The sequence below is a fragment of the Trematomus bernacchii genome, unplaced genomic scaffold, assembly GCF_902827165.1.
Source record: "Trematomus bernacchii unplaced genomic scaffold, fTreBer1.1, whole genome shotgun sequence".
Taxonomy (NCBI): Eukaryota; Metazoa; Chordata; class Actinopteri; order Perciformes; family Nototheniidae; genus Trematomus; species Trematomus bernacchii.
In genome coordinates this window covers 4155272-4169848 of record NW_022987739.1, presented here as the reverse complement: position 1 = coordinate 4169848, position 14577 = coordinate 4155272, and the positions used below count along the sequence as shown (strand labels likewise).

The window sequence follows — 14577 nt, the reverse complement described above, 5'->3', positions numbered from 1 at the left end:
TCAGCTGTACGGGTCCTGTGATTTACCGGCAACAAGGACATTCCACCTATTGCACTTAAACTCACACATACACAGACACATATACATACATACACACACACACACACACTTCCACCCACACAGAAACAAGGGATACACCCACTCACAACGTCTGGTCAGAAAGCCTCTTTTCCCTCCTCCCACTGCAGAAGCCGGAGAGCCTGTGGAGGACTTTTAGTTTCACTCTAGTTGAGACTTTTGTGAAGGAAAAAAATCTGAGTAATAACTGTTACAGAAAAATAAAAACTTAAAAGGATAATATGGGTAAAAATTGCGTGTTTTGAAATAAATTAACAAATAAAAACAATTGTAAAACAAAAGCAGTGCTGTCGGTTTATTGTGTTTGGTTTGATCTTCAAAGGAAGTCCCCTGTGACCCCCGCGGATGGAAATTTGATTTTTACCACAACAATAACAAAGAGGAGATATTCATGCAGAGGTAAACTGTCTAGTACAGACAATAAACAAAATGTATTGTACATAATGTATTTTGTATATTAAATTGTTTACTTTATTGCAAAAATGATAGGTTTACAAAAGATCAGTGCAGGCTCTACAGAGTTGCCTGTTTTAAGTATTATATTCAATAATATTTTGCACTAAGAATATGTATGATCCAATATTGTCCCATATCAAAACCCTAAATGTACCATTGTCATTATTCATGCGTGATTTGGTGCATCACTGTTGTTCTTCATGTTGATCTGGAGCTGTGAGTCAGTGGAGTTATTATCTGCGGTCACCTGCTCATCCACCGTCGGCACGGTGCTGCGGATGCAGGTTCCTGAAGAGATGAGGCGCCCGGGCCCGGCCCCCTGGGAGAGGGCGTACGACGAGCGGCGGAGAGACGCTCCTCTTCTAAACCTCGACCTCAGCTCCACCGGCTGAGAGGACACACTGTGGACCTGCAGCACAGCCAGGTGAGAGAGACATCAGTCAACATTCAGCTTTACAACTGCTTCTGCTTTTGTGTTTATAAGGAATCAATACCTCGGCGAATGGCAAACAACTAACCCCATCGCATATAAAAGACGCTAAGATTGGTAGCACGCTTACAGCTCCAAAATAACATGAAATGAGAACCAGATTTAAATCATATCGAGTTGGTCCTCACGTCAAGCAGATATAGTTTTAAACTTGCTGTTAACTTGTCCAGTAGGATCGACACAACTATAAAAATAATCACTGAGCAAAATATTACATAACCATATTTTGAAGGTACTGGTAAAGTAGTCTCAAAGCTTTATTTTATACAATATTGGTAAGAAAAAAACACAAGAAACTATATTACAAATAAAGAAAAGCCAAAGGGTGAATAAAAGACGGATGTACAGGAGCTTAATTGCCGTGTGCTTTGACATATCGATGTAATTGGATAATTTTTGTAATTCATCCTTTTTATCTAAATTACTTATTTTTCTTTTCGTGCAGTCTTACCTTGTGTTTGTCGTGCCTGTTGAGGATGACATTGATAGCCAGAGCGGTCATTGAGGGTAAAACAGCCGTCCAGGTGGTGAGCAGAGCTGTGAGCCACACCAGTGGATCAATGAAGGCCCTATCAGACGCTCCTGATGAAAAGCACACGCAGAGCAATCAAACCAGCTCACAGGGGTGGTTACACATCATCAGATCAACATTTTACTATAATAGCATTTTTAACTGTGTTTGGATGTATGTTTTGTCCAACAATTGTTTTTATATTATTTGACCCCAAGAGTGAAGAAGTTCATGCTGTATGATGGGTGTAACAAAAAAAACACAGCCTGGAGTAACATCGCTCAAGTGACAGAAATGAATAGAGTAAGCTTGCGGTGAGATGAGTAGAAGTGTACCGAGAAAGACATAGTCCATGGGTGAAGTTTTAAACAGACGGGTGCTGTGGGTGATCCTGGAACAGATGAAGAACATCACCACAGAGACACACACCGTTGCCACGTTCAACCTGGTCCAGTATCTGGTGATCAGAGAAATCTAAAACACAAACAGAAATATTGTCATCTTGATATACAGCCTTCCTCCTCCTCACGCTCTGTTCCCAAAGAGTCCCCAACTAGCCGTAAGATTTCTCTAATGACCACCACATTTGGAAACTTCCCCAGCCTGCTTCTGTATTTACGGTTCTCAAACAAAGCTGTTATATCGTAACAAATATGTGTATGCCTATAATCTATAGTGGTTGGATACAGTAAGCGATGACAATGATAACCTGCGCTCCTGCACCAAACACTTGCGAAATTGTCTTCCAGCAGCAGTTGGCAATGCGTGTTCAAGTGTTTGTTGCTTTGAATGTAGGCCTGAAGGACTAGCTGTTTGTTTGCTACTTTCAAAATCTAACTACTCTGTTTTCTCCAAAGTTGCCTACCCCAACTTTTAATAAAGCTTGTTTTCTCATGAGTTCAAGGACTAAGCAATTGATCATTCATCACAATTTCATCATTTTAATTATCATAATTCTTCTCAATTTTGGCAACTGCAGCTGAAGTTAAAAAAGTAGATTCCATCATTTCTAAATGAACAAATATATCAATTAAGTTCTCTTTTCTAAATTTGATCAAATGAGAATTAAAAGAGAATATTAGTCAGCCACAAATAAATATTTGTGTGTATGTAATACAGTTTATAATGTTTAATACACAGACACCATCTTGTGTTTTACATTTAAATGTAAAATAGAGAAAAAGCTCCGTAGAGAAAGATGTATTTATTGCATATGAACTAAAAAACATCCAATTTCACATAATATGTAATGTCATTGAGGGTGCAAAGATGGTGGATTGTGCAATAATAATAATAATAATAATAATAATAATAATAATAATAATATTTTATAGCATTCCCCCTGTGTTTTCACAATATATTATTTTATAACATGATTTAAATTATGATTAAATCTTCCTGTGGTTCACTTGCATCCATACAAAATGTGATCATTACCTCAACGTTGGCAGTGAATGTTGCTGCCATGGTGACAGTCACTGCCATGGTCTGGAAGTCATAAGCTGTGTTGTGAAAAACTCCAAAAGGGATGAAGAAGAAGACGAGAGAAGAGTAGACGGCATAGAGGAGCGATGAGATGAGAATGAGAGGGCTGGAGAGCTCCTGTCTCTGTCCCGACCGGTACAGCTCCGGCCACTTCAGGCTGCTCTCTGCATTCACATCCTACAACAGAAAGATGGAGGATGAAGCTTTATGACTTACATTTTATGTATTTCAATGATTTCCAATATTACAATCACAATTCATGATTTAAAAAAGACACGGTCCGGAGTGCTTAGAAGTTCAAACAAGTTAAATAAGGTGCTCTTCAGGGTAAAAGCTGTACCGAAGGGTAGATTTGGTTTGCAGTTAAAAGACAAGAAATCCATGATGACACACGTTTTAAAACACATTTACAAACACTCTTTGCAGGTACACAAAAAAGTAAAGAAAAAACGAAAAGTCCAAGGCACACTTCTCGCTAAATGTTTTTAAAAAGCCTTTAAGTCTCTTTCATGTTGAAATTCCTAAAATCAAAGGCTTTCAGGTACTTTCATCGGTATGGCAATGTTCATTTAAAATAAAGATGTTTATTTTTTATGCGGCAGAAATCTGCTCACATCATGCTTTATCATGATTCTAATCATTTCTGAACCAATTGAAATACAAAAGAATAAATAAAACAAAAGAACAACCAATTCATAGTGGCCCTAACAGCTTTTCTTTATGGTGTGCACCGTAACATGTATATGCATATTTATGATTTTAGAATATCAACATGAAATATTGATCCCATTAGACTTGAATTTTTGCCAGAAATGTTCCTTGGACATTTCCTGTTTACATTTTTTTAAATATGATTATTGAATACATCAAAAGATGCATCTCCTTAACTGTCTCACCTGTTCAAAGAAGGCCAAACACATAACTGGGAATGCAGTGTACAAGACGCTGTAGAGACCAATGAACCATGTCTCATATAGAGACTGCAAGAGAAGAATAGATGGTTGAGTTAATGCAGGATGATTATCTCCATATTTGAGTTCAGTTCATTATGTAACATTCAGTCTCATCCATGTACAGCTAACCTGAGCACTGAAGCCGTTGAAGAAACCAAACCATATGTGCACCAGAGCAAAGCCACAGGTCTTAAACAAGAAGTAGCGCAAGAAGAAGGAAATGCGCCTGTAGGACCAGCGGCCGTGGACCAGGAGCAGCCGCTGCAGAAATCTGAACTGGGACAAAGCAAAGTCTGCGTTCTGCACGGCCTGACCCCCCTCCACTCCTGCAAGGCCCACGCCAACATGAGCCGCTGGGGGTGGCAACAGTCGGAAAAGGCATTGAAAAAGAGGAAGAACATGTAAGAACATCAAAGCAGAACACAGGGACAGGGTGTTAAGAGTCAAGTAGATCTATATCATCTGGTATAGTATTGTTTAGTTGTGTACTTATTTCATTACAAATCTGGATCATTTCAAACCAAAACTGTAATATTGATCCTGGTTAAAGTTTGGTACATTTTATAGAATCTTCTTTGAGCATGCGTAAGCTTTGTGGTTTGCCAAAAGATTGCCGTCTTAAATTGACTTTTTTTATCCACTTTCAAGCGACGCTATTGTGAGTTTAACCTGACTTACTTTTGATCATGTTCACGTCATTGGCACCGTCCCCGATGGACATGGTGACGGAGCGGGTGTGTTTCCTGACCAATGAGACGACGTCAGCTTTCTGTCCCGGTGTCACGCGACAGCAGAGCACCGATTGACACTGCTCCGCCAGCATCATGAACGTAGCCCCCCACTCAGGCCTCTGGTCAAACTCTGCCTGGAGAACAACACCATCAAACAGCTCAGATTAGGTTATAGTTACTGTTGGGAAAATACTGAATATACTCTTCTAATATCAGTGTAGCACATGATAACAAAGGCCCTACGTAGCTGTGTACGTAACCTAGAGAGATAGGCATATGACTATCATGTTTATTGCTTACGCAGGCCTTAGCTAACCGGTATTCTTCCATCTTGTGACTGTAACACACTCTCTTGTATATAAGCATGTCAAGGACACTATTCGGGGAACTATTTTGTCCCATGCAGCTCTGTATGTGATGACTACTTCCATTCTTGCAAGGATAATAAATACATGTTTCCTCATATTGAAGCTCAAGCCGGTGACGAGGGATATTTTTCTAACAGTAACTTCACAAGAAATGTTGAACTGTAATGATGTTATTCTGTATCACATGACATCACATTTCTTGTTCCGAGGTACAGTTGAATGAAAATTGTTCATCACTAAACCAAATCAAAATGAACTCTTACACTCTGAATCTTTAAGCATGTTTGAATTAATAAATATTTTAGTGTTAAATATGTTTTTTTAATAGTACATTATATATTTAGGATCCTGTTCTTTGCCCCTTAACATTTCCTTGAAGTACCTCACTGACATTTGTAATAACTGAATCAAGAGGTTAATTATTTAAACCATCGGCCTTGCAGTCTGCCATTGGACAGTTTAAAGCACAGCATTACATTTGGGGCTGTGATTTATGTCCAGTAAATGACAGTTGAAAGCCATTACACGGGTACTTTAACAAAGAGTGAAAGGAAGGTTAATAGGCAATTTCAAACACAGCCAAATCTTCTGCAAACTATATGATGACAGTTATTCATCATATAAATGTGTAACCTATATCCTGTATGTCCAGTGTTTACCAGCTCAGGTCCAGTGAGCACCAAAGCAGTCTTCGCTTCAACCGTCTGCTTGTCTACAGCCCACAGCTCTGTCTGCCTGGCCTTGAAGAAAGTGACCCCTGGGTCTGGGGACTGGAGTATCTGTCTGCAGGGGCAAAAACATACAAAGATCAATGAGCTGGTGTGAGTGTGTGCATGTGTGTGTTTGTGTATTTGTATCTCTGCTAACCTGAGCTCCTGCCATTCCAGTAATCTGGTATCAGGATCCAGTAACTTGCAAGAATATCCGATATTCACTGCAGTCTCTAGAAGATTGAACGAGCAGGAATGAGAGAGGAAAGACAGAAACCACAGTGAGACATGAAGCGAAAAAGTGGTGCCACTCCAAATGATGCTACAGTAAGACACGATACCTTTTTTGTCCCCAGTGAGTATCCATACTTTAAGTCCAGCCTGTTGAAGCAGAGCAATAGTCTCAGGAACACCTTCTTGAAGTCTGTCCTCTATCGCCGTCACCCCAATAAGCTACGAACCATAAGAGTACAAATTATCTTTAAGCATTCCTGAAGGATATTGGCTTTTTTACGTAGCGAGACAAGGATATAAAAAAGGTACTATAAGGTTGATAACATGGAAAAATGCACATGATTTGCTTTGAAAAGTAAAGTGTCTGCAGTAATAGGCTCTAAGGACATCATTTGTATGTGGTTAAACGCTAGCAATCCTCTTATTTGCCTATTCTGCGATGTTTTTACTGTCACACTAACACAGCAACAGTTGGATAGTGTCAATGTGTTGCTATGGAAACAGAATGTTGAGAGCAACTCTTGCTTGGATTTTAGTCTTTGCAGACCATTTACATGCACAAAAACCTAAAAGCACACTACAGGAAAGGGAAAACCCAAACAAGCATAATAGGGCCTCTTTTCGGGAATTCTGGGAAAAGTAAAAAGGGAAGAAATAAATAATGACAGGCTTGATTTAAAGATGATCCTGTGACATGAACATGAAAGATCCCACCGAGGAGGAGCCCACCTGCAGATCTATCTCCATCAGATCATAAAGCTTTTCCAGCAGTGCGTCGCGGTCAGAGGTAACCATGGTTGCAGATTGATCCAGAGTTTTACTCCACTGCTCCCATGATGCCTCGGGAACAGATCGAACCGCAACACACAAAGTCCTCAGACAGGCCTGGGAAAACAGCTGACAGGAGACGAGTTCACACGTTATTACAGGTTCCAGAGATGGCAAAAGTACAGATACTCGTGTTTAAAAAGTAGAAGTACTGACTAAACTTCTTTACTCAAGTAAAAGTAAAGAGGGCTTCGAAATGTACTTAAGTAAAAAGTACCCATAACTAGCAGCTGTTTTAAAGAGTACCTGACCTCCCTTTATATTAATAGAACAATAATGTCATTGTTAGCTAATGAATGTTTCGATGCTGAACAACGGCAACGTTCTCATTGGTCCCTCTTCTTTAGAGAAGACCAGGAAATGATGGATACACGGATCGTGTTCAAATCAATAGGCACGCAATGACTCTAAATAATAATGATCACGCCACCAAACACACATTCAAACTAAAGTAACAAACCTGTGTTGAAAATGTAAGAAGTAGAAAGTACAGGTATTTGTGTTGAAAATGTAAGAAGTAAAAGTAAAAAGTCAGAAAAATAAGTAGCGAGTAAAGTACCAATACCAGACAAATGTACTTAAGTACAGTAACGAAGTATTTGTACTCCACTACTTCCCACCTCTGCAGGCTGTATATTATTCACTGAGTGACACGTCAAGCAGCATTTAAGAATTGACAAAGGAAACATGAGGTCAACTCTTGGGTCTTGGCAGGAATGCTTTAACTCTCAGCAGGGCCCGATACGTTCTTAAAACTCTATTGATCAAGAACTTTGAACTACTCTGAGATGATCCATGCAGTGTGTCAAAGCTAATAGAATTGATGGAAGATATTGTGCCTTCAGTACAATGTGACCCATACAGATATTCATACAAAAGACAATCTAAACATCGATTTGTTTGACAAATGACTATATTTGGATCAAAACCTTGCACATTTTAAATACATTTGTAGAGACTTTCCAGATGCATAGTCAAAAACACCCTAATGACTTCATTTTCTAACTTTTCCTTTAGCCCATCTATAGTTTCTAGTATTAATTGGTTCTCATACCTGTGTCAGTGTATTTTTGTTTGTTTTATTTGTATATTACTTGTCTCCTAAATGATTGTATTTAAATTAGCTTTTATAAACTGTTCTCTGTTGCTTACTCTTGATTTTAATGTGTTGTGTAAAGCACAGATTTGAGTTTTTGTTGAAATGTGCTATACGAGTGAACTTGACATTTATTTTATTTGAGTTTGCAGTGAATTCTCTATATTAAGGTCCGTGAAATGTAGCACATTAATATCACCCTGACATATAACTTTGATTCTCTGACTTTTCATACAGCACTACCACCAGGAAAACCTTAGCTGTTTGCGTCTTGAGATATTCAACAAATGTTAACATGCTTAGCACAGAGCCAAGATTGTGAACTCTGTAATTGTGTAACTTCTTAATACTGCCATGGAGACCAAAGATACTAACAGAGTGTCATAAAAATAGTAGTAGGCTCAATAACGGCACACATTTAGTAGAAACTCCAGTTCACCTCCAGGGCTCGTTCAGTCCTTTCCTGATGCAGACAGTCCTTCTGCAGTCTCTCCAGGATCACTAGGTCGGCCCCTTTACAGTACAGCTTTAACCCACCCTCAGGCTCCCGCACTGAGAGAAAACAAATAAAAACAGTATGTATAATTTATTTAAAAAAGAAGTTCAACTTGTAAATTATAAAAGATTGTAAGATTGAAGTGTGTATTACGAGTGCTGCTCTCACCAAGTACTGACATACGTCTTCTGTGACTGGTGAAGTCCAGCAGAGCGAGCAGCTGATACTCGCGAGTGACACCCAGCTCGGAGACAACGATAAAGTCTCGTGTCCTGGAGAGAAAGACCCAGCCCAGCTCCCTCGCTGTCCCAACGAGAGCTTCCTCATCTGGGGACGCAGCCTGGTAAACTGGAGCCTCTGGAGGAACACACAAGGTGGATGTAAACATGATGTCTGCAAGGAATATTATGTTATTATCAGGTCAAACCAGTGATGGGGATGTGGAATCAATGTGAGCATCCTTTCAAGTTCTTATTTCAACATTTGAAAAGCAGTGCCTCAAAGTTCACATACAGGTTTTTTGGCTTTTTAATTGTAGCACCCCCATCAGGTCAATACAAAACAAACAGTGGAAACATGAATCACACGCTGAGAATCTCATCAAATAATAAACCAGCGCTGTCTGAGGTATAACCTGAGGTTTAGCACTTTTCTCAGATGTAGGATGAGAACTGAGCTACTTTGATCTGGATCACAGTAAAAACGGATACTTTCACACAGAAACAACCTTCTTTCCACTCGGCCATGACAGTGTGGCAGAGAGACAGCGCTCTGAGGAACTGGCAGCTGATTGGACACTGCTGTCCTCTGAGCTTCTGCACCAGGCTGGGAGCCGACATGAACAAACCGCCGCAGGAGAAGGGATTCCAGCTCAGGTCCATGGGCTGCAGACATACAGGAGGAAGATGGTGCATCCAAGGTTAATCTGCACTGACATTATTAGTCTACAAGTCTTATTATTCTTATCTTATTATTCATTTGGTCTTATATCTCTATTACTTATACTGAGTAGGTTATCTGTTGTGTGAACTTTTGGGTTATTATATTTATTCTCTTGCCTATTTCGACATTACATACAGTATGCTATATGTGTGCCGATACGTTTTTATATTTGACCTGAATAGGCTTTCTTGTTTTCTGTGTATTTTGTGTTGTGTGCTATATTGTTGAAGCAACTTTGAGCTGCAACCTGTAAACAAAGCTTAATATTATACAGTGTCGCAACTGTGGCTAACACGAAGACAGTCTCATGGGCAAATGGTTACAGAAATGATGACGGAAAAACAGGCACTTCTACAACAGAAGATATACTACAAAGGAGGAAAGAAAATGCCATCTTTGCAGCGGGTTGAAATACAAAAGAAAGAAAACGGTTCAAAGACCCAGATTTGAGAGCAGTGCTATGGTACCTCTGTGTCCTCTGCCTTGCCTGAAGCATCACCTGTAAAAGAAGATCATTTTATTTTATTTATTGACCAACAAAAAGCATTTTGAATAAATAATGAAGGCTGAACCAGGAAGTTTGTTTGTTTGTTTGTAGCCTTTATTTATCCAGGTTAAAAAATCCCATTGAGATCAACGATCTCTTTTACAAGGGAGACCTGCGGCACATTTAGTTACACATATAAAAACAAACAGAAAACAAAAGGACATCACAACATAATTACAGGGGTATACATTAGCAACCTATTTACATTTACAGGTATCCAATAATATTTCATCCAGCCGTGCTTTAAAACGATGCAAGGGAATCAAAATGCTCAGTTTCAATATTTTTTGCATGGTGTTCCAAGCCAGAGGAGCAGCGCACATAAAAGCTTTAGCACCTAAAACAGTCCTAGCACTTGGCACATGTAATAAAAACACATCCTGTGATCTCAGACAATAGCTACTTGCCACTGTCCGTGAGATCAAAGAGCAGATATAAGAAGGTAGTTTACCCAGCATGGCTTTGTAGATGAACATGTACCAATGCCTGAGCCTCCGACCAGTAAGTGAAGGCAGACCTGCCTTGGCATACAGGGTACAGTGATGAGTAAGTACTTTACAGTTAGTAACAAATCTCAGAGCACTGTGATAGGCGGCATCTAACCTTTCCAGGCAATGGGCAGGTGCATTCATATACAACAAATCACCATAGTCTAGCACAGGTAAAAAGGTCACAGTGACTAGCCTTTTCCTGGCTTCAAAAGAGAAACAGGACTTGTTTCTGAAAAAGAAACCTAATCTAACCCTCAGCTTTTTAAGCAGATTAGTGACCTGAAGTTTAAAAGTAAGACAATCATCAAGCCAGATACCAAGGTATTTATAATAGCTAACCACTTGGAGTACTTGTCCTTGCATAGTCACAATATCCAAAGCAGTCTCTGGAGTCTTTTTAGCTTTAGAAAAGAGCATTACTTTGGTTTTCTCAACATTTAAAAGAAGCTTTAGTTCAGAGAGCTGAGTCTGAATAATGTTAAAAACAGCCTGTAATTTAACAACCGCCTCCTTAATGGAGGGACCTGCACAGTACATCACGGTGTCATCCGCATAAAAATGCAAAGTAGCTTCATCCACATTTTCACCTAAACTATTGATGTAGATGGAGAATAAAAGTGGACCTAAAACAGAACCTTGAGGAACACCATTAGCAATGTTCAACCACTCAGAAGACAGCCCATCAAAGTGAACACATTGGGACCTTTCAGAGAGGTAGTTCACAAACCACCCCACTGCATGGCTGGATAAGCCAATACTGAGTAGCCTCTGCTTTAAGATGTGATGATCGACTGTGTCAAACGCTTTGGAAAGGTCAATAAATAGAGCTGCACAACTCTGCTTTTTATCCAAAATACTTGTAATGTCATTCACCACTTTCATTGTGGCAGTGATGGTGCTATGTTGCTTTCTGAAGCCTGACTGATGTTTAGACTGATGTTTAGACAGAATGTCATTGTGTACAGTGTGCCGTACATATGGTTTGATATGATTCTGACAAGGTTTTAACTGGTTTTGTTTTCACTGAGCAGAGTCGGGGTTAACCATTAATTAGACGGAGTCGCTGTTTGTTTGATGAGAGCATGTTTAGTGTCTCCTGTTGGGTCTCTTGAGGAAGTCTTTGCTCCACTGAAAGTCAGCGAGGGAACTTGTCTCTGGGGTCATTATCAAACTCTGTTACATAAATTGTTAAGGAAGCAAATTACTGGGATGCAATCTTCTCTAAACATGAATTTGGACAAAGACTGGATTTTTTATTTTTTACAAAGTGAAGTCAACATAAATATGAATAGTGTGTTATTGTGTCATCTTAAAGATTAGTTAGTGTGAACAAGTTTACTCTATAATCTCAATAATTACACTATTTCATATACTAATGGATAGGGCTGGTCACCTTCTGTCCTTTTATTTGAGATTTTATTCAACTATTGTTCACTTTGTTCTTTACAAGGACATATGATTAATATTATGAATGAGTTCTAATATGAAGCTGTTTTCAAAATGGGAGAAATAATTCTCATATTTGTCTTAACTTTAGAGTCAACATGACTACTGCACTCCTGTGACAAGGTTGTTTAAGGATGGCATGTCAAATTCATCTTTCAAATCATTTTATGTTGTAGTTCAAAAGTCTGTGAGTGGTTTGAATTTTAATTTAGAGCTACCCATGCAGCGTAAGGTCAAAGATATGCTTTGTTTTGTAATAAGTAAAAGTGCTGGAGTTGGGGTTGATGTTATCTTCCAACAGATATGATAATTTATTAGTAAATAATGCAGCACATCCAATTCTTTATTTTTGTATAATTTGGTGTTCGGGTCTGGGGAGACCCAGCAGCATTGTTGTGGGTCACTCGGGGTCAAATTTGGCCCAATCAAGATTCATCTTTGACTTTAGACTCGACCTTTCTCAAAGAATATGGACACTAACACTTGAACCTGAACACACATATGCACGTGTGCCATATGTGGTGTAATGTGTTTTGGGCCATAACATTAAATTACAACAGGATAGTATGGTTATGAATGCATAATAAGTTAGTTATGATGTAGTTAAAACAATATTGGATGATAGTCATTTTTTGTGTGCGTTTTGGACTGAGATAAATCATGGGTCAAAACTGACCCGCGAACACCATGAACGGTAACAGCTTTTGAACAAGGGTTAAACAAAGTGAAATATACATTTTTGTGCATTCTTTTTAAAAGTATTTTGTAGAAATTGCGACAATGTTGTTATTGGGATTTCTTTTGGAAATCATGTCACGAAAATCTGACCGCCCAAAACAGTCAAATATAAAAATACTAGCTAGTTAAAACATGTTTTACCGTAGACCTCCCCAGCTATGCAGCACTGTCTGAAGAGCAGACGGTTCTGGGTCAGTGTCCCAGTCTTGTCACTCAGCAGGTATCCCACTTGGCCGAGCTCCTCGTTCAGTGAAGTGTTCCTGGCCTGGGCCGGTTTGTCGGCCTGCTGCCAATACATCTCCATATCCCAGCCGATAAACAGGCTGTGGACCGTGTGGATCACCTCAAACCTGTGAACACACACATGGAGGACACACACACAGTCAGACAGTAAACACACAAACACAGCTGTATCAACCCTGCTAGAGTGAATCATCTTAGATGGAACTAACGAGATGTAGAGAGAAATGGGCATGGCCGGGCTGAGCAGGATGATGTAGCTCCAGAAGATGAGGAACCCGGTGTAGACGGGGTTGTCGTTAATCACCAGAGCAGAAGTAGGCCCTGTGTGGCTCATGACCCAGCTGGAAAACACGCCGGCGCCGATGGCAAGGAGAAGAGCTGCCAGCAGCACGGACAGGACGATCTACACATCAAATTAAACTTTATTTATATAGGCTTTACAGATTAACAAACATAGAGGTTTTAAAAGATAATTAAAATGTCAAAAATGTTATAAAAGACATGATAGAACGTGAAATACAAAAGCATTTAATCGACATAAAATAAAACAAAGACAGTAAAAATACAATAAAATGTAGGACTCCGGTGGAAAAACTCTTAAACTAGCTCTAACTATAGGCTTTATTAAAAAGCAAGGTCTTCAACACACTCTTAACATTTTGGACACTGTCTGCCTCCCTAATAAAAACAGTAAGTCTTGAGTTCTAGACACACATACACAGTTTAGAATAGTGTGTGTGTGTATCTTAAAGTCATAAGATATCTCATGCTCGTCACCCCACATGCCCTTTGCCCACTCACCCCGATCGCCACTTGGTTAAAAACTCTCTCCATCTGAGTCCTCTTCACTCTCAGTTTCCCACAGTTCCTCAGGATCTTGCTGTCTGCGCCTGTGTGCGGAGCAGAAACTCTTAGATGCTATCGCTCCGGCTGCTGGTCCGAGCAAGTTCGGAGACCGCTGTGCAGCCAGAGGGTGAAAGTTCAAGCCCTCGTGTCAGTGAGTATCCTCCGACGTGCCCTTGAGCAAGATGCTGAGTTTCTACCAGTTCCGGGGGTGTCTGACCCGGCTGTGGAGAGGGTCAGCGGGGAGAGAGAATTTCCCTTGCAAAGATCAATAAAATATGATATCACATTATGTTTTCCAGTGATGTTGTCTCCAACTCTGACTGCTGAAAGTTAAAATGACAAATGTGTGTGCCATGTCTTCAAAAATGTTCAGGGACAAACTTCCTACAACAACAATACTTCAACCTTGATCACGCATAATTTAAAGTAGGCTGTGTCAAGTGTGTGTGTGAGGAGGGTAAAGAGTTATAATCAGGCTGAACTGGGGTCACACCGATAGACAGTCTCTGATGAATGATATAAGCCCCATCTCTGGAAGAATTTGATCTATTGATCTGCTCCACCCGAACTGAAAGGGTCATCCATGACACCTCTGCATGGTCCAGTAATATCCGATCAATGATCACTTAAAAGACAGAAGCAGCCGGTTATCTGCCCGACGTTAACAGACCCACATTTAAGACACAGCTGCAAGAGTTAAGTACTGTCCATAATTAGCAGTATAATGCATTCCACATATTACAATTTGTCATTGAAACAAGTGGAGGCCACAGTAGAAGGTGAAATGAGGATAGGTGGCATGGACACAGCACATTTTTGTATGGTATTATCTCTGATATCATACACCTCGATGAGGCATGATGCCACGTCTCAGGGTTTCTCTTCCTC

General features: G+C 39.8%; 1 protein-coding gene across 1 annotated transcript in view; it reads right to left on the bottom strand.

The window, feature by feature from the left end:
* Positions 1–373: 373 nt before the first annotated feature.
* atp8b3 (ATPase phospholipid transporting 8B3) overlaps positions 374–14577 on the bottom strand; it is a 38113-nt gene continuing 23909 nt past the window's right edge. Inside the window, exons 12-29 of the mRNA XM_034147645.1 lie at positions 13645–13733; positions 13053–13246; positions 12742–12950; positions 9846–9877; positions 9164–9320; positions 8605–8793; positions 8380–8492; positions 6746–6913; positions 6124–6235; positions 5940–6015; positions 5732–5855; positions 4652–4838; positions 4103–4326; positions 3917–4000; positions 2973–3197; positions 1871–2009; positions 1476–1606; positions 374–943 (exon numbers count right to left, since the gene is read on the bottom strand). Coding sequence (XP_034003536.1) covers positions 701–943; positions 1476–1606; positions 1871–2009; positions 2973–3197; positions 3917–4000; positions 4103–4326; positions 4652–4838; positions 5732–5855; positions 5940–6015; positions 6124–6235; positions 6746–6913; positions 8380–8492; positions 8605–8793; positions 9164–9320; positions 9846–9877; positions 12742–12950; positions 13053–13246; positions 13645–13733 — 2696 coding nt within the window. The 3' untranslated portion in view covers positions 374–700. The remainder of the gene's footprint in view (positions 944–1475; positions 1607–1870; positions 2010–2972; positions 3198–3916; positions 4001–4102; positions 4327–4651; positions 4839–5731; positions 5856–5939; positions 6016–6123; positions 6236–6745; positions 6914–8379; positions 8493–8604; positions 8794–9163; positions 9321–9845; positions 9878–12741; positions 12951–13052; positions 13247–13644; positions 13734–14577) is intronic.